The following is an 18,269-nucleotide window of genomic DNA, read 5'->3' on the forward strand; positions in this document are numbered from 1 at the left end:
ATGCCAAACTTGGTATTATTATTAAGGCACAGTTATCCTTCTGTCAGAATCTACCTGTTATCTTTCTTAAGGGGCATTTAAAAATGTATCATTCCTTTTGAGATGGAGTCTCCCTGTGGTATATTAGTCAGTCTGGTGTCAAAGTTCTGGTCTGAAGCAATCTCCACCCCTCCTTCTCTCACCCCACGAGTAACATGCTCTTGGGGTTTTAATAGACATTTCCAAAGAAAACTGTGGTTGAAAATAAAACATTCAATTGGCCAAAAAAAAGCAAAAGATAATGAGAAAAGCTTTTTTAAAAAATTAACTTTTATTGTAAAGGAGATATACAGAGGGGTTACAGTTTTATAAGTCAGATGAGTACATTTCTTGTTTCACCCTCTCCCTCATTTTCTCTGTGTTTCCCTTCTAAACCCTTCCCCCCAGGTTCTAGTTATTTCCAAAATAGTAAGTATCACTGCCAAATTGGTTCACCCTTTGTCCCACCATTTTTGTGCTTCTCCTTTCCTTTCCTAAATCAGATAGACTTATATACAAGACAGAGGGTACAGAAATCAAAAACAGTGACAAAAGGGAAAAAACTGAAGGAAAAAAGAAAGCAGTACAGTAAGAAACCACTTATTTCCATTTCTTGGAGTTCATTGCATTAAGTATCATTTTAATCGATCATGTGCATATGGCTATTAAGCCCTTGTGATCCTCTCCTAAGAATATCCTCCCTTCTTCTACCTGTATGAATGTTTAGAGTCCTGTTAGAATAAAAGACTGAAAAAAGATTTTCTTGAGGAAGGGGATGGTAAGAACTTTGGTATATCTGTGATGTCCTAAGTGACATGTAGGTATTCAGAGAAGTTTAAGCAGGATGTTTATTGGGTCCTGTTTTTAGGAAAGTTGCATAATGGGCAAAATAATTTTCAGTACAAGTCTAGAGTCCTTGGGTATACACAGCTAAGTCACAAATATTTTATGGCTCAGTCCTTGTGTGGTATTATCTTCACTTCTGGAAATTGTTTTAAATAATATTTTGGTGATCTTATCATCAACTGTACTTGGTAAGTGTGGCTATCATCAGAAGTTCAAATGTCAACAACTCAAAAAGTTATGGAAAACTAGCCTGGGAAGGTGGCTCAGTGGTAGAGCGCTTGCCTTGCATGTATGAGGCCCTGGGTTCGATTCCTCAGCACCACATAAACAAAAAGAAAAAAGCCGGAAGTGGCGCTGTGGTTCAAGTGGTAGAGTGCTAGCCTTGAGCTGAAGAGCTGAGGGACAGCGCCCAGGCCCAGAGGAAGTGGCACTGTGGCTCAAGTGGTAGAGCACTATAGCCTTGAGCTGAAGAGCTGAGGGACAGCGCCCAGGCCCAGAGTTCAGGCCCCATGACCGGACCCAAAAAAAAAAAATTATGGAAAACTAAATTCTTTCTCACTTTTAACTTTTCTGTGAAAAAAAAGTACAAGCAACCTTACTGAATGAAATAACTTGTTTCAATTCATGTGAGCTTTCTTACTATTAGCTACTAAATATGTATGAACATTCAAACTTTTTTTTTTAATCTCTATGGAGTAGTTCAGGATGGGGGACTTCTATCTGAGGATTTGTTAAAAAAATATTTAAGCAGGCTGGGGATGTGGCTTAGTGGTAGAGTGTTTGCCTAGCATGTATGAAGCCCTGGGTTTGGTTCCTGAGTACCACATAAGCAGAAAAAGCCAGAAGTCGCGCTGTGGCTCAAGTGGTAGAGCACTTACCTTGAGCAGAGAGGCTCAAGGACGGTGCCCAGACCCTGAGTTCAAGCCCTAGGATTGGCAAAAAATTATTTAAAAAGTGTATCATATTTTCTGGGTTTTTCTAACTACAGGATGCATTCTCAAGCCTTATGCAAATGCTCTTTGGGTATCCACTATTTAGGATTATTTGATCTGCCTTTCTGTTAGTATAGGTAATTAAGCTTTGATCACAAACAGCTGTGTTCAGTCTTAACCCAGCAGATAGGAGGTATGATACTAGAGGAAAGTATTCTGGAAGATTCCAAAGCCCACTTATTTTATATGCTAAGAACATGTAGATGAGCATGTCTGTTGGAACTCTTGTGGGATAGTACTAGAACTCTAAATCCTCACTAGCATTAGAATTGTTGGCTTTGTTGCCTGAATAGTCCACGAGAGAAACTGTTGCTAGAGAATGGCTTCCAAGTGGGGCTCAGAAAATGTCTCTCCTCTCTCAATTCTGTCTTCTGGTACAATTCCCTTTTCAGATTGGCTTCTAAATCTTTAGCCTACATCTTCGTAGTTGCCAGACTAGTGGAAGAGAGCCACCCCTCCAGCCCCCATTTACCTCTAAGCTACCTCAACAGTGGTACTGACTCTCTGTGGCCCTGATTGGATATTATGCTGACTGAGGTGGGGGAACTCATTACTCTGATTGGCCAGTTCCAAGTTATGTTATCTGACATGGGTGGGGAGGGGGGAGCTATGTTTTCAAAAGAAAGTAAGGAAAAGCTGACCACAGTACAGAAGAATTTTTTTCTTCCAACTTAGAAAGTAATCATTTTATAACTTTATGTTTATTGTGAAATATAATAGAACTCTTTATAATGCTAGGAATGGAATGAGGTGAACTATCTTCCTGTGTTTGTGAAACCTATAAAAAATGCCTGACTTTTGGGGCCTGTATTGGTGTTTGAAGCCACTTTGGAAAGGCCCTCTCCCTGGCAGAACATGTCCTTGAATCTGTAGGTCTGATTGAACTTCATCTCTTCTCTAACCCATGCTTTTAGGACACGTGCAGCATTAGCTGGTCCCTAGAGAATATAACTTTTATTTTTGCAAGTATTTTGTAAGTATCAATGTTGATCAACTCATAAGCTAAGCTTGTCTTAAATATGGTGCTTTTTCCTCCTAGTAGGCAAGAATTTGACTTTTTTTTTCAAGACTGATAAGTCCCATTTAACAAATTTGGCAAGAAGTCTGGAGATGGTGGCTCACACCTGAATCCTAACTATTCAGGAGGCTGAGATCTGAGGATTTCAGTTCAAAGCCAGCCTGGGCAGGAAAGTCTGTGAGACTCTTATCCTCAATTAACCACTAGAAAACTGGAAGTGGCTCTGTGGCTCACAGTGGTAGAGCACTAGCCTTGAGCTGAAGGGCTCAGGGACAGTGCCCAGGCCCAGAGTTCAAGACCCATTACCAAAAAAGAAAAAAAAATTCGACAAGAAATGTACTCACTACCTTAAGTAGGTATCTGTAACCCCTCTGTACATCACCTTGACAGTAAAATTAAGCTAAAAATATTCTATTGGATGGATTAGTGTGATAGGCATAAAAGATTGAAACAAAAAAAAAAAATAAAAAACACCCCACCAAAAATCATTCCATTTGAATCTTAGAATGTTGCCCAACAAAACTCTTACCAAGGCTGGGAAGGTGGCTCAGTGGTAGAACGCTTGCCTTGCATGCCTGAGGTCCTGGGTTCGATTCCTCAGCACCACATAAGCAAAAAAGAAAAAGCCGGAAGTGGCGCTGTGGTTCAAGTGGTAGAGCGCTAGCCTTGAGCTGAAGAGCTGAGGGACAGTGCCCAGGCCCAGAGTTCAGGCCCCATGACTGGACCCAAAAACAAAACAAAAAATCTCTTACCAAAATTCCACTTCAACACAGGTTCTTTCTTTCTTTCTTTCTTTCTTCTTTCTTTCTTTCTTTCTTTCTTTCTTTCTTTCTTTCTTTCTTTCTTTCTTTCTTTCTTTCTTTCTTTCTTTCTTTCTTTCTTTCTTTCTTTCTTTCTTTCTTTCTTTCTTTCTTTCTTTCTTTCTTTCTTTCTTTCTTTCTTTCTTTCTTTCTTTCTTTCTTTCTTCTTTCTTTCTGTCTGTCTGTCTGTCTGTCTGTCTTTCTTTCTTTTTCTTTGTTTCTTTCATTCTTCTTTTAGTTTTATATGGAAAAGTAGTACCGTATTGCCCCCTGGAGTTGCTCATTTTTTTACTTCCTCGAGAAGTCTCTTAGATTACTGGATTCTAATGCTTTTCCAATCTTTTAATATCAACATGTGTCTCATTATTTGTATGTGGTTACTGCTCCTTGTTAATTTTACCCAGAAAACTCATGGGTAGAACAGACACACAGATACAGTAACCTCATACTAATAAGTTGTATGATCTTTGGGATATTAGATCTGTCTCCATTTAGAAAACTAAAAGGATCTGGTATTCTGATTAGAGTATTAAACAATACTGGGATGCAAGTGTCTCATGTCAGGAGAGTGTCAGAGAAGCTGGAATATTTATGGTCAGGTAAATGTAAATCTAATTTTGAGTCTGTTCTTTAATTGGAAGATAGCCTACTTGGTTGTGTATTTTTTTTCCTGTTTATTTCTCTAGTTTCTTCTGTAGTTTTCCCAGAAGTATTCAGAGCCAGAAACACTGAAAGAAAAATGGGTTATAAATAGGATTTCTGAGTGGTAATCTCTCCATACATCACCTTAATAAAAACAATAAAAAAGAATAAAAAGAATAAAATACAAGATTGCTTAATTTTTTATGTGCGATATTACCTAAAATATTTCATTCATTTTCCGCAAGCACTATATTTTCTTATTTATTTCTGGGCAAATACTAGAGCAGTGAACTTTAGCCCAAATTACAGATGACACTGAGGATGTATTATTTCTGGGTCACCCTACTGGATTAAGATATGCTATTTCCAAATGCGACTTCATGTCTAGTTCAGGCTGGAGTGGGCAGAGGTCTTCCCAACTGTCTTTGTGATCCTTGTATTACATTTGCCTTTTAAGTTTAAATGCCAGTTAGCGTAGACAGACACCACCAATTTCACAATTTTTTTCACCCCTGGTGTGGAACCTTATGGTTGATTTGATCTCAGGCTGAAGAATTGGAGCACCAATTGGTTTTGGTGGAATGAGCCTTTGATCTTGCCTGGACTGCCTCCCTGTCCTGTGGGCTCATAGGCCAGTGGGCCTGGAGTGGGTCTCCCTGCTCTCCTGCTGCCTCGGCTCTTTGTGTAGCTGTTATCCATTTCTGTGGCTATGGTTTGTTACCTCTATTTGTACTCTAAGTAGAAATTTGATAAGGTTCTGTGCCTGTCAAATGATTTAGATGTCAGGTAAAGATGAAGCAAAGCAATTTTGACACGTCAAACATTGGTGCAAAGAAGGGGAGAGGAAGATGACCTGCTGAGAGAAGAAAGTAAAATCTCTTACAGTCCCACTTTCTTTCTCTTTTAACTTTAGGTCAGTACTTTAACCTCTTTAATTTGTCCCTTCTTAAGTGGATGTGACATGGTGACTTCCAGCTTCTATCTAAAGGGCAATGAGATGGAGGCCTGCGTTGGAGGGGGGAGGATGCTGGCATTTAGGGAGGTCTGACTTTGGGTATTCTGATAAAAACATCTGGGCCTGGAAACTTTATCTTTGACTGAAGCTGAGATTAAGGTCTTAGGAGACATGGTTTATTAATGCCTCTGTGTGTGTGTGTGTGTGTGTGTGTGTGTGTGTGTGTGTGTGTGTGTGTGTGTGTGTGTGTGTGTGTGTTGAGGAGGGCTAATATTTTTTTTAAATATAAGCTGTGCTTCTTTATGTGAGTGTTGCTTTCTGGTTTATCATGTTCTGTTCTAGATGGAGAAAGCCTGTAGGGTTTCTCATTAATTTCAGTTTCTTAGAGTCCCTTTAACTAATTCAATGATACTTTTGAGCTTCCCTAATATCCAAATGCCTTGTTATTCCTCATTAGGTATATCAATTTTCTTTGGCAGCTTTGGCAGTTGGAAATTCCTCTTTGCTGGTGATAGGTTGTGATGGGGTGGACAGTAGTGACCTGAAAGTCACTGTAGCCTAACATGGCCACAGAAGCTGTTTGAATTGAGGTGCAGTCCTAGGCTGCTGCTACTTGATTTTGCCAAGTTATGTGATGGATGTAGGTTTATCAGTGTAACTCAACCCAGATTTCATTCTTATCTGAAAGCACAATTCAGAGAACTCACAAATTTACATTCAGGGTAGTTTTGTTTGAGTTTATTTAAAGAAGCAACACACACACACACACATACACACATCCTTATAATAGCTCTCACTATTGATGCATTGATGGTGCTGACAAAGAGAAAACTCAGACCAGATGGTTTCCAAACAGTAGGACCACCTGGCTTGTTGGCAATGCCAGCTTCTCCCAAATAGCTGTACTCTCACAGATGTGGGGGAGTCTGGATGATGAGAAGTACAGGGCAGTTTTTGAAAGTAGGATTGTTAAAAGAAGTAGGAACACACTCCCATGTCAACCTCAAACTGGCCTCTCTCCTGTATCCAGTACCTCCAGCCACTCATTTGTCTTCTTTCTTTTTTGGTAACTGTAAAAATCCAGTTCTTCCACATTACAAAGAAAAAAAATCTACAAAATAGTCTCCTGAAGCAAAGTGTGAATGGCACACATATGTAATCTCCCATATTCAGGTTGCAGAGACCTGGAGCATCAAGGTGTGAAGCCAGCAGGGACAGAAAAGCCCATGATATTCCAACTCCAACTAACCAGCAAAATGCTAAACTGGAGGCTTGGCTCAAGGAATAGAATGCTAGCCATGAACTAGAGAGCAAACAAAGTCTGAGGGCCCGAGTTTAAACCCCTGTACCAGCCAACACAATTTTCTTTTTCCCTTGGAGGGAAAAGAAAGTCCTACTATATATTCGTTAGGGAGACTGACCCAGAAATTGGACCCTGCTAGTATCTTCAGCAGGACCAGACCTTTCTGAGGCTAGGAGAAATATGTTAATGCATCTGTAATGTGATGAACGGACTCATAGTAAGACAAGGTAAATACTGCAGTCATAGTTTTCTAATTAGCATGTTGTTAAATTTTCAGGTCTTCCTGAATTATTTAGTATCCATATCTTCCTGTTGAAAAAATCAGAGTTCATTTAGAGGTAAAAATACTGAATTAACCCACCAAATTTTCTGAGTTAGTACTTTAGCACTTCAGTTACTTTACATTTTGAAGTTGTTACTTTATTTCATAAACCCCCACTGGACATCTAATTAGTTGGTGTAATCATTAAAGACTCAATACTGGATAGTGTATGAAAAATCTAAGTGCAATGAAACGTTATTTAGGATCTTGTTTACACGGTTGTTAAAAAAGTCTTCAAAAGTTTCTTTAGATAAGCAGTATTTAAAGTCTTTTCTCCCTAATGTTTTTAAAGAATAAAATGGTATACTTTCATTAAAATTTGCTTCAATCGAAGAGACAGTCTGGGACTTCTACAAGATATTGGAATTGGCATCTTAAAGTGTGATCAAGTATAAGAGCAAAGCCTTTAGTGACAGCACATCTGAGTTTGAGTCCTGATGTTGTTAGCAATTCTGGACTTGGATCTGAGGCACCAAGCCTCATTTGCCTGTAATAGAATTCTTGACTGAAAGTGGCCAGTCCTCCCCATGCCCTAGAACACGATAATTTATTCTGAAAAATACCAACACACAAAATCCAAAGGCACGAATAGTCATGCTAGGTTTTTGAGACACTAGTAGAGAACAGGGATCATCTGGTTGTAGCACTTTTAGTCCCAATCTTTAAATCCCCCAGCTCTCTTGACTTGAACTAGTTTAAGTCAGATAACAACCTTTGGGCCTAACTGTGGGGATGAAGAAAGTGAGTCACATAAAAAAAGTGTTACCTCTTGAGAAGGCCTACATGGATGCAGTGAGGTTCAAGAGGGAAATCTGGGCCCAATAATAGGTTTCTGTGACATCTCTCATATATAACAAATGGTAAAAGGTGTCTTTTACAGAGGGGTTTTGAAGACTAAGCAAGATGGACTGACAAGTACCAAGTACAATGTCTGCCACCTTTAGGTTTTCAATGAATCATAGCTGCTGCTGCGTGGTGAGGAGACCGCATGCCAATGTTTCTTAAAGCCAGCCCACACTCATTAGGAAGCTCTCATTTTTCCCAAGAAGCTAGCATTCTTCACTTGATTATTTATCACTTCCATTCATTTATTTAAATAGTTTCTTCTTTATGGAGGACCAGAATTCATACCATAGTTCTAGCTGTGACAGAGATTTTTAAAGTAACTTGTAAGTTTTTTGTAGGAGAATTTATATTCTACATGAAATTCTATATTAAGGAAATGGTCTTTTAATTATTATTATTATATTTTGAATTAAAACAATTTACTGAGATCTATGGTTTTTGGGTTCAGTGAGAGTTATCAATTATATAGAAGCTTAAAACCATTTGGGAACACATGCAGGACAATTCAAATTATTTGAATTTTGCATTTGTTTTCATTTTGCTGTGTTAGTTTTTTCTCCTTGTTTTGTAATAACAGAAGAAGTATGTTTTCTTAGAGAAAAGATGCTTGATGGGTAATGTCACTGCAGGCTGTTATGAACAATTTTAATGACATTATCCATTTGTTAGGGAGCATGCATACATAAGATCATCAAGGAATGAGCTGTCACTTTCATCAGGTCTAACACATTGAGATCAAGGACAGGTTGTTTTCCTTTTTTCTGTTTTGTGTTAGTTCAATTCCTATATGTGTATTTATTTGGTTTATCTTCTCTTTTCTCTTCATCGGAGTTGGGGTATAGCTTTTTTCTGAATTATAAATTTCCTAATCAATGATTTCCTACTTGGAAACAATTCATTTTCTAATATTTGATTATTTAAAATATGCACCTAAGAATGTTCCTTGTTGTAATTTCTTAGTTTGTCCTCCATTTAACCTTAAGTATAAAATAATAGAAATACCACTGTATAATGTATGTTATTTATAGATACAAACCATAAATATGTGATGAGTGGCTATTCCTAATGGATTAAAAGTTAAGAGAATACAGATTTGAAAGTCAAAATTCATATACTGGTTGATTATTAGATTGTACTTGTAAAATTCTTGGTTAAAGTTAGAACAGCAAAAATCAAGAACTCTAACAACAACAGATGCTGGAGGGGATGTGAACAGAAAGGAACCTTACTTCATTGTTGGTGGGAATGTAAACTTGTTCAACCACTTTGGAAAGCAGTATGGAGGTTCCTCAAAAGACTCCACATAGAGCTCCCCAATGACCCAGCAATCCCACTTTTGGGCATTTACCCAAATGATCACAAACAAGGCCACACTAAAGCTACCAGCACAACTATGTTTATTGCAGCATTATTTACCATAGCTAAGATATGGAACCAACCCAGATGCCCCTCAGTAGATGAATGGATCAAGAAGATGTGGTATATATACACAATGGAATTCTATGCCTCCATCAGAAAGAATGACATTTCCCCATTTGTTAGGAAATGGAAAGGCTTGGAAAAAATTATATTAAGTGAAGTAAGGCAGGCCCAAAGAAACATAGGTCCCATGGTTTCCCTTATTTGCAATATCTAGTATAGGTATGAGTCAAGCGGAAAAAGTCAGAGAATGTGATGTTAGGAAAACGAACCCTCAAATATGTATTTTAATGTTTTTGTTTCTTTCATGCATGTGTTTCTAACGCATTTATAATATTATTTCTTTGTTGCTTTGTATGTCCCTCCCCCACAGTGTAACCCCTGCTTTCACTATATTTGATGTCAGTATAACATGTGGAGGAGACAGGGACAAACAAGTCGTTTAAGGATTCAGGTGGACCTGTTGCAACAATGAGAAGTACAAAATGTCATGTCAAAACCAGCTTTACAATGTCGGTGGGGGGGGGAGGGGGGTATGATTGGGTGGGGGGGAGGGGGGAGGCTGGGAAGGGAGGTGAAGGGTAATCAAAGGAGGAGGCTGCAATGCTTGGTAAGAAATGTATGCATTTTTCTGCCCATGTAATTGTAACCCCTCTGTACAGTATGTTCTCAAATAAAATAAAATAAAATTAAAAGAAAAAAAAAGAAATTCTTGGTTAAAATATGATTTAGGTGTATGTATTTTAGGCACTAATTTTATTCATTAATGTAATAGGTATGCTATTTTTTCTCGGATCAATCTCTTCACCAGTCTATAATTTTGGCAATGGCACTCTTCCACAACCTAATCTTTATTCTCTGAAAATGAAGACCTTGATGGCCTACAAAATAAATATCTAAGCAACATTTGCCATGAAGTTAAAGTCCTGCTACATTTTACTCCTCGAAATGATTCTTGTTTCTTTTGTGCTGCCAGGAGGGTCATTAAAAATAGCCAATTACCAGGGGTGTTTTATGAAATTAAGAAATTTGAGGGCTGGGTAGGTGGCTCAGTGGTAGAGCGCTTGCCTTGCATGCCTGAGGCCCTGGGTTTGATTCCTCAGCACCACATAATCAAAAAGAAAAAAAGCCGGAAGTGGCGCTGTGGCTCAACTGGTAGAGCGCTAGCCTTGAGCTGAAGAGCTGAGGGAAAGCACCCAGGCCCAGAATTCAAGACCCATGACTGAACCAAAAAAAAAAAGAAAAGAAAAGAAAAGAAATTTGAGGGGAAGGGTTGGGTGGGGAGGGATGAGGGAGAATGATGAAAATGGGAGACATAAATCAAGGTGCTTTATACTCATAAGCCGATTTATTGAATGTTAACTCCTTTAAACAACAAAAGTAACAGTTCACAGCTAGAAAATTAGCTAACATTTATTATTGTTTCCACTGGGAAATGTTCAGTGGTTTTCATTTGTGTCTGGTTTCCATGTTATGTTCAGTTGAATCATTTTCACTGGTAATTTTTTTCCCTGTTAGATACTAAATTGAAAGGTGGCACCCGAGAAGTTGCTGGGGTAGGCAGATGTCATAGGGAATTTGGCCCCTCATTGCCTTTGTGGTTTATTTATTTTTTAGTTTTTTAAAATTTAATTTTATTGTCTTTGTGATGTATGGAGGGGTTACAGTTACCCTCATTACCTTTGTCACTTCCTCTCACTTCCTTGATCTATAATATGTGCCCAAATGCATGCCTGCCAAGACTTACTTGAATATGATATAGGTAAAGCATATTTAAATTTCATTAAATTATATGCTACTTTGATCCAAGGAGGATGGAAGGAGTTCCCAAGTGCAGATGGCACCATGTCTACTATGTGGCAGAGTGTGTTCTCTGGATGTTCAGTTACCGTGTCATGGAGTGCTGAGTACTTCTTACACATTGCCTTCATGGATTTCCCATCCTGGCTATGCTCCGAGAATACACGATCAGTTCAGTGTCTGGAGCCTAGTGGAACCTAATAGAACTTAGGTTTAGTGCTTCACACAAAAGTATTATCAATATGGTATTATAATTATGCTCAGTGAGGTTCAGTAACTTGTGTAAGGTCATCTAGCTAGTAAGTAGTGAAGCCAGAGCTTGAATGAATTTATCTAATAATTGAACCCCTGCTGTCAACTACTTAACTATACTGAGTGTCTTAGGTATGATTTTAATTATTTAACTGATTGAGAAATTAAGTAAAATATACTTCATTGCATATTTATTTAGAATTTATAAATAATATACATTTCATTGTGTTCTCTTATGTTTATTATTAGCTTCGACTAGTTGAACCAGGGGCTTCTATTTTGACAGGGTCATGTTTGCAGACAAACTACCTTAATCAGGCTCATACTTTCTATCATTCTCCCTTATTCCCCTCCCCTTTCTCAAACCAGTCTCAAGAACCCTCATTGTTCCATTTTGACACAATTGTACAAGTATTTCGATCATATTCATCCTCCTTCATCCTCACCACTACCCCTCTCCCTCCCACCACTACCCATTCCCAAGACAGGATCTGTTTTCATTCCTGTCATTCATTATCTAACTGTTTTTTAAGTAAAAAAAGCACCAAATCTTTTAGTGAAGTTGTAAATATACACGGAAACCTGACAAATCTGTATATATCATGAAATACTTCTGCAAATGTGAAGGAAAGCTAATTTAAGGATTAGAAATATATGGAAATTATTTCTAATGCTTTTTAATTATGTTTAAAAGGTAATTATAATTTTAATTTATTTAATTAACCATAAATTTACAAATTATGAGATTAATTTATATAAAAGCAAATTCACTTTTGATCTCATTTCTTTGATTTAACATTTGTTAAAATTAACTTCACCTTTTAAAAAAGTGCTTAATCAGATTTTCCTTTGCAGTGCTTAATTCCCATCTAGCAGTATGAAATTAACCAATTTTCTGCATTTTCTGCATTAAAAATCCAGGACTAGATAGTAATCAATCATGAAATAATGATTAAGCCTTCAATGCTTGTGTAACATGACACCAAGCAAAATGCCAGAGACAAAAAATCCTATGGCCCACATTCTGTAGGGTCTTAAAGTCTGCAGAACTATACAAAATGGTGCATAGCTGGGCACTCAGTTTTGTAGATGGGTTAAGAAATCAGTGTGTAGTTTTAAAACACTGTGACTTTCACAATCTCCCCTTTGGCTAAAAAAAAAAAAAAAAAACAAACCCATGAACTAACCATTATGGTCACGGAGGACAATGAAATTGGTCATCTATTTCATTGTATTAGGAAGAGTATAAATTAAAGAGTAGAATAACATGAATCATCAATAAAGGTGCCAGTAGTTTTTAGGTTAACACTAAACACATGCCAACAAACTGCTTTAAGGTGAAGCACTGCCATCCCCTTTTTCCCTTTTGCCTCTGGTCCAGGTCATTCACTTCCTTTAACCCTTTCATACTCCGGAGTTTTATTTTTCCTGCTTGTTTACTCATATAATTAAATAGCTTTATTAAGTCCAAGACACTCAGAACAGATGATTTAACTATAAACTGATGTTTACTTGCCTTTGGCTGACTGAAAAATAGCATCTGAATTCTTGATTATCATTTCATTTGTTCTCTTTCTCATGATTCTTCTTTAATCTCTGGGTAGGAGAAAAAAATATATACCTGTACATTGTCCATACCTGTGTACATATTTGTCCATGAACAGGTTCACCATCCATACACAGAGAATGCTAATTTTATCTAGCATCCCAGCATCTGAAATAAACACATATGAGCCTTACTGAAAGGTCACCTTCTTTCTGAGGCCTGCTCTGGCCCCTCTATAAAGTCAGCATTTTCAACACTGCCTTTATACTGTTCTCACTTGTCTTTCTCTTAGGACTTGCTAATGTACCAGACATTACCATAACTATGACTTGTGTATTCTATCTCCACTGTGAGGGAAGTGCCTGCTTCATTGTTCCCAAGCCTGAAACAGCACTTGGCATACAGTAGGCTGGCTATGAACTACAATCCTGAGTAGTTAGGATTACAGGCATGAGCCACCAGTGCCCAGCCAGAGATGAGAATTTTATGTCCAAGGCTAGGAGATGAGAATTTTATGTCCAAGGCTAAGCATGGAGCATAAAGTTAAGCCATTTTTGCTGGGGAAAGAGCAGGTGATTATAAGGGGAGCTTAGATGAAGTTGGCAAATACTTGAGTTATGTCTAGTAAGTTAAATTTATATGGCTGGCAGTTCCCTTAAGAACTTGATCTAGAGCTAAGTGTCTTGGCATATCTCTTGCCTTCTACCCTCTTCCCTGTACTCATCCTATCCGTAGGCTGCAGCTAAGTGGAGCATTGTTTGTTCTCTGGCAGGAGATGTGGTGAGCAATCACTGCTTCTTGGCTTCAGTTCCTCTTCTCTCTCTTCCCTGTGTCCTTTCTTCAACATTTATGAGGCTGCTTCTGCGAGTGGGGCACTCTGAGGTGGGATGTGCGCGTGGGAGACTTCCTTGAATGCAATAAAGAAAGACTGGGTTGTGGGTACTTGAGTTGGGGCTGAGAGCGTGAGAGTCTTGATTATGTACCTTGCCATTTAAATATACCCTAAAACAACAAATAAATAAATAGGCTCTAAAATACTCTGGGCCATTTATAGAGATAATTGTATACTTTCTCTTTTGTTTTTAAATTTTAGTCTGGCACTGAAGCTTGAACTCAGGACCTTGGCGAGCTCTTGTTAGCATTTTTACTCAAGGCTGATGATCTATCACTTGAGCCCCATCACCACTTACAGCTTTTTATAAATTAATTGGAGATAAGGATCTTGGATTTGTCTGCTTGGACTGACTTTGAATTCCAATCCTCAGATCTCAGCTTCCTGAGAGTTAGCTAAGATTACAAATGTGAGCCATCAGTGCCCAGCAGTGAGCCATTAGCTATCATGCTTTTTCCAACTAGTCACTTGGGCTGGGCATCGTGGCACTTTTGTAATCCTAACTAGGTAGAAGACAGTGGTAGAAGGATCTTGATACTGTCCCGGGCAAAAACACAAGATAAAAAACACAAGATCCTTCAAAGATGGAGATCTCCCGTAGTGGGGTGGGGGATGGTGATGATTTCTATGTTGCTTTGTATGTCCCTCCCCCACGGTATAACCCCTGCTTTCACTGTATTTGATGTCGGTATAATTTGTGGAGGGGAAGGGCAAAAACAAATCGTTTAACTAAGGATACAGGTGGACCCATTGCAACAATGAGATGTACAAGTCATTATGTTGAAAACGAACTTTACAACTTTGGTGCGGGGAGGGAGGGGAGGGTTTGGTGGGGGGGAGGGGGGAGGATGGGAAGGGATGGGAAGGGGAAACAAAGAGGAGGCAACAATGCTTGATAAGAAATGTACTCATTATCTTGCCCATGTAATTGTAACCCCTCTGTATGGTATTCTCACAATAAAAACAAACAAACAAAAAAACAAACCCACAAGATCCTATCCAGAAAATAACTAAAGAAAGAAAGTGATGTGGCTCAAGTAGTAGAGTATCTGCTTGGCAAGTATGACACCCCAAGTTCAAAGCCCAGTACTGCCCAAAACTAATAAACCAAAATCAAAAGTTTCCTCTTCCCTCCCTCACTTCCTTCTTTCATTTCTTCCCCTCTATCTCTTTCTTCCTTTCCCCTTTCTCCCTTTCTCCCTATGTTACTTTCTCTCTCTCCCTCTCCCTCTCTCCCTCCCTCCCCCTTTCTCTCTCTGTCTCTGTATCTCTGTCTCTGTCTCTCTGTCTCTGTCTCTCTGTCTCTGTATCTCTGTCTCTGTCTCTCTGTCTCTCTCTCTGTCTCTCTCTCTCTCTCCCCTGTGGAAAGGATTCCACATTCACAGATGACAATCAGCACCAAATCTATGATTGTAGAATTTAAAGTGCTTTTTTTTATAATTGCCTTCTTTGGAAATTTTAATTTTTAAAGAATTCCAGCAAATAACAGACGATGTGATGGAGCCTTCATGAAACCGCGGTTAAAGCCGCTAGGATTTGACGGAGAGACCTTTCTTCCTCCAGCTCTGTGCCCGTTGCCATCACAACCCCATCATCCTTCTTACTTTCATTATTTTACTGCTCTGCACCCTGGCGCTCACCTCCAGCCAAGCTAAGTGGCTTCCCTGCTTAGGTAGGCATAAAACACCAAGAGCGCATCGCTGTGTGTCTCCACGCATGCTGAGAGATTGAGCCTGAGCACACACAGCGTTTTTCCCCCTTGGAATAAAAATATTGCCATTTATTGGACCTTTTATTTATGGGAATAGTTAAAGTACATTTATAAATTTAAATGGAAGTCTGGAGAGAAAATTAGATATGCTTAAGCTGAAAGTGACACGTTGTCTGGATCTATTTGTTTTCAGGAGTGTTTTCTTTTTTCTTTTCAAGTTCATCTGGCAGGGGAAAAATTTCCAGTAGCCCCAAGGCTAATGATGCTTGAGAGAATTGAATATGTAAATACAGATGTGCCTGAACAAAACAGTCTTCCTCTAGCCTTCTAAGCAAACTTCTCAGACCTTGTTCAGAACCTGCATTTACACAATTAGATTTTTTTTTTTAGAAATGATTACAGTAATTTAAGTGTTACTTTGAGGCTTCTAATTCTGAATATAGAATGTGGATTACATGAACTATTAAACTGTGTTTCTATATTGATATTTAGGGCTTAAAAAATAAAAGAACATCTTTCCCTCTAGCTACATGGGAGGTAGAGATTAGGGGAATCAAAGTTCAAGGCCAGCCCTACTAAAAAAGTTGACAAGTGCCACATCTCATCTGGACAAATATGCCAGACACGGTGACATATGCCTTTATTCTCACCTATGCAGGAGGTATATCTAAGAGGATCTTGCTCTGACGGTGGTCTGGTGCAAAATGGTGAGACTGTATTAGAAAAATGAGTATCATGAATAGGGCTAAGGACATGGCTTAAGTGGTAGAGTGCCTGACTAGCAAGTGTGAGACCTTGAGTTCAAACCACAGCACTGCCAAAAAAGTGACATGTGTATCCCAATCAAAATATTTAGGTGGTGTGAAAGTTACTAATATTAAAAGTTAGTGTATTAATAATAGGGGACTGAGCTGGTACTATTCCAGTCCTCAGCATCATTGGGTTATATTTGTAAAATAACTGTATTCTGACTTACACCTTGTGGTGTCAGGTAAAACAGGGCCTTGCATGTGCCAGATAAGTTTTCTGCCACTGAAATGTATCCCCAGCACTTGTCTTTCTGAGACAGATTCTCGGTATGCGGTTCAGGTTGGCCTGGCACTTGCAATCTCCTGCTGCAGCCTCCTGAGTTCCAGGATTACAGGAATATGCTATCATACTTGGTGAAAGTTTATTTATCCAAGGACCTGCGTGAGAAGTTTTACTCCCTGTGGTTGGCCTATTTTATAAATATTTTCATAAGCACACCCATAATTGACATCTGGCAATGCAGCAGTTGTATTCATGCTTTCTTATGAAGTAGAATAAAAACTGCTTAGGGACAGGTCTGGCTGTTGATTTTATTTGGGTTCCTCCTCCTTAGGGAAATCTAGGGTCAAAAATGCTCTTTTACTTATAAGACAGGCTGGAGAGTAGAGGATCTAACTCTTGTTTTTTTCCTATTGTTTTCCTTCCTTGATAGTACTGACAGTATCAATGTTGATTATAAAAATGAATTGTCATAAAGTACTGACCCACTCCTGTTAGCTACATGCATGCTTTGAATCCTTTGACCTTGTCTCTATACCCAGTTAAATATCTGCTGTTGATATTAGCATTGACAGGAATGCACAGACTAGGAATGCACAGAATGGATAGGTAACTTGTGTAAGATCACACAGATAACAGGTAAAGCTGCTGGGACACAAATCAAGTAGTCTAGGTTTGCCCTCTTGACTTTCAGGTTGCCTCCTGCTGAGACCTGTGTCCATAAGCATCACTTCCAATTCTAGCAGTTTTGTCTCTACCTCTGCCTGTCCTGAGGGGGATTTGAGAGTCCTTTGTTTACCCTTCATTTTAAATGTTGTTTCTTGTCTTTCCCCTCTTCTTGTTAGGTCAAGTACAAAAGAGATTTTGAAGAAAGCAAAGGAAGAGGTTTCAGCATCGTGACAGACACACCTGAGCTGCAGAGGCTGAAGAGGACTCAGGAACAAATCAGTAACGTAGGTGCCATTTCCTTTGTGGCTGACTTGGCAACCCTGATGTGTGTTTCTGGATAGGAATGTGAGACTGGGTGCCTTGAATATGTGCTTGCTGTTGTGGTATGCAAGAGGTACTTGGAGTACTCATAAAATATGCCAACTACACCTGTTAAAGATCTGCCCTTTGGCTCTTTATCATAGGTATCTACAGTCTAACAGTTATTATAATCCCTTAGCTTCTTTAATTACACATGATTCACACCTTTTGAATATTTACAAAATAGGATTTTTCAATAATGAAATTGAAAAAAACCTGGCAGTTAATATTTTTGCTGTAGATAAACATACAAAGTATACATATATGATTTGGTATCTTGAAACATCTTATATTTGCCAATTTACATGTATAGGTGGTTGAATACTTTAAATTAGATATTTGTCTGATCCTATATCACATTTAATTTTGGAAATAAACACATAGGTAGCTACTTTCTATTTGAAAGTGGTATCTTGTTCAGTAAGTTGGGACTGGCAGAAGCTAAAGACATATTAGAACCAGGAATATATTAATTTAGTACTTATTAAAGATATGTAAATAGTTCATTCTTAATTCCTGTCCTTAATATGTGTGATTGCATTTCTTCCGAAGTATTATATGAAGTATCAAAGTGTGTTTTTATGTAAAAATTTAGTTTAGTGTCAGATATCCAAGCGGGGAGATATCAACAGTATGTATATAAAATTATGAGCAAACACAGAAAACTCATCATTTTTCCTGAAAATTGCATTTTGCATGTGACGTAAGTGATATGGCGTTATTTTCTAGGAGACATTGAATCAGCAGATGGATTTAAATGCATTGATATTGGTCTATCTTCATGAGATATACATGTGTATATATGCATACATCTACATATGTGTACAGCTTGCAAATAACAATTATAAT

At 38.4% G+C, this 18,269-nt stretch overlaps 1 protein-coding gene across 2 annotated transcripts in view; it reads left to right on the plus strand.

Moving 5' to 3' along the window:
- Nebl (nebulette) overlaps window positions 1-18,269 on the plus strand; it is a 327,581-nt gene that overhangs the window by 159,464 nt on the left and 149,848 nt on the right. For both annotated transcript variants that reach the window (XM_042686263.1, XM_042686266.1), the window contains exon 4: window positions 17,237-17,344. In XM_042686263.1, coding sequence (XP_042542197.1) covers window positions 17,237-17,344 — 108 coding nt within the window. The remainder of the gene's footprint in view (window positions 1-17,236; window positions 17,345-18,269) is intronic.

The sequence above is a fragment of the Dipodomys spectabilis genome, unplaced genomic scaffold, assembly GCF_019054845.1.
Source record: "Dipodomys spectabilis isolate Male_0828 unplaced genomic scaffold, ASM1905484v1 ptg000096l, whole genome shotgun sequence".
NCBI lineage: Eukaryota > Metazoa > Chordata > Mammalia > Rodentia > Heteromyidae > Dipodomys > Dipodomys spectabilis.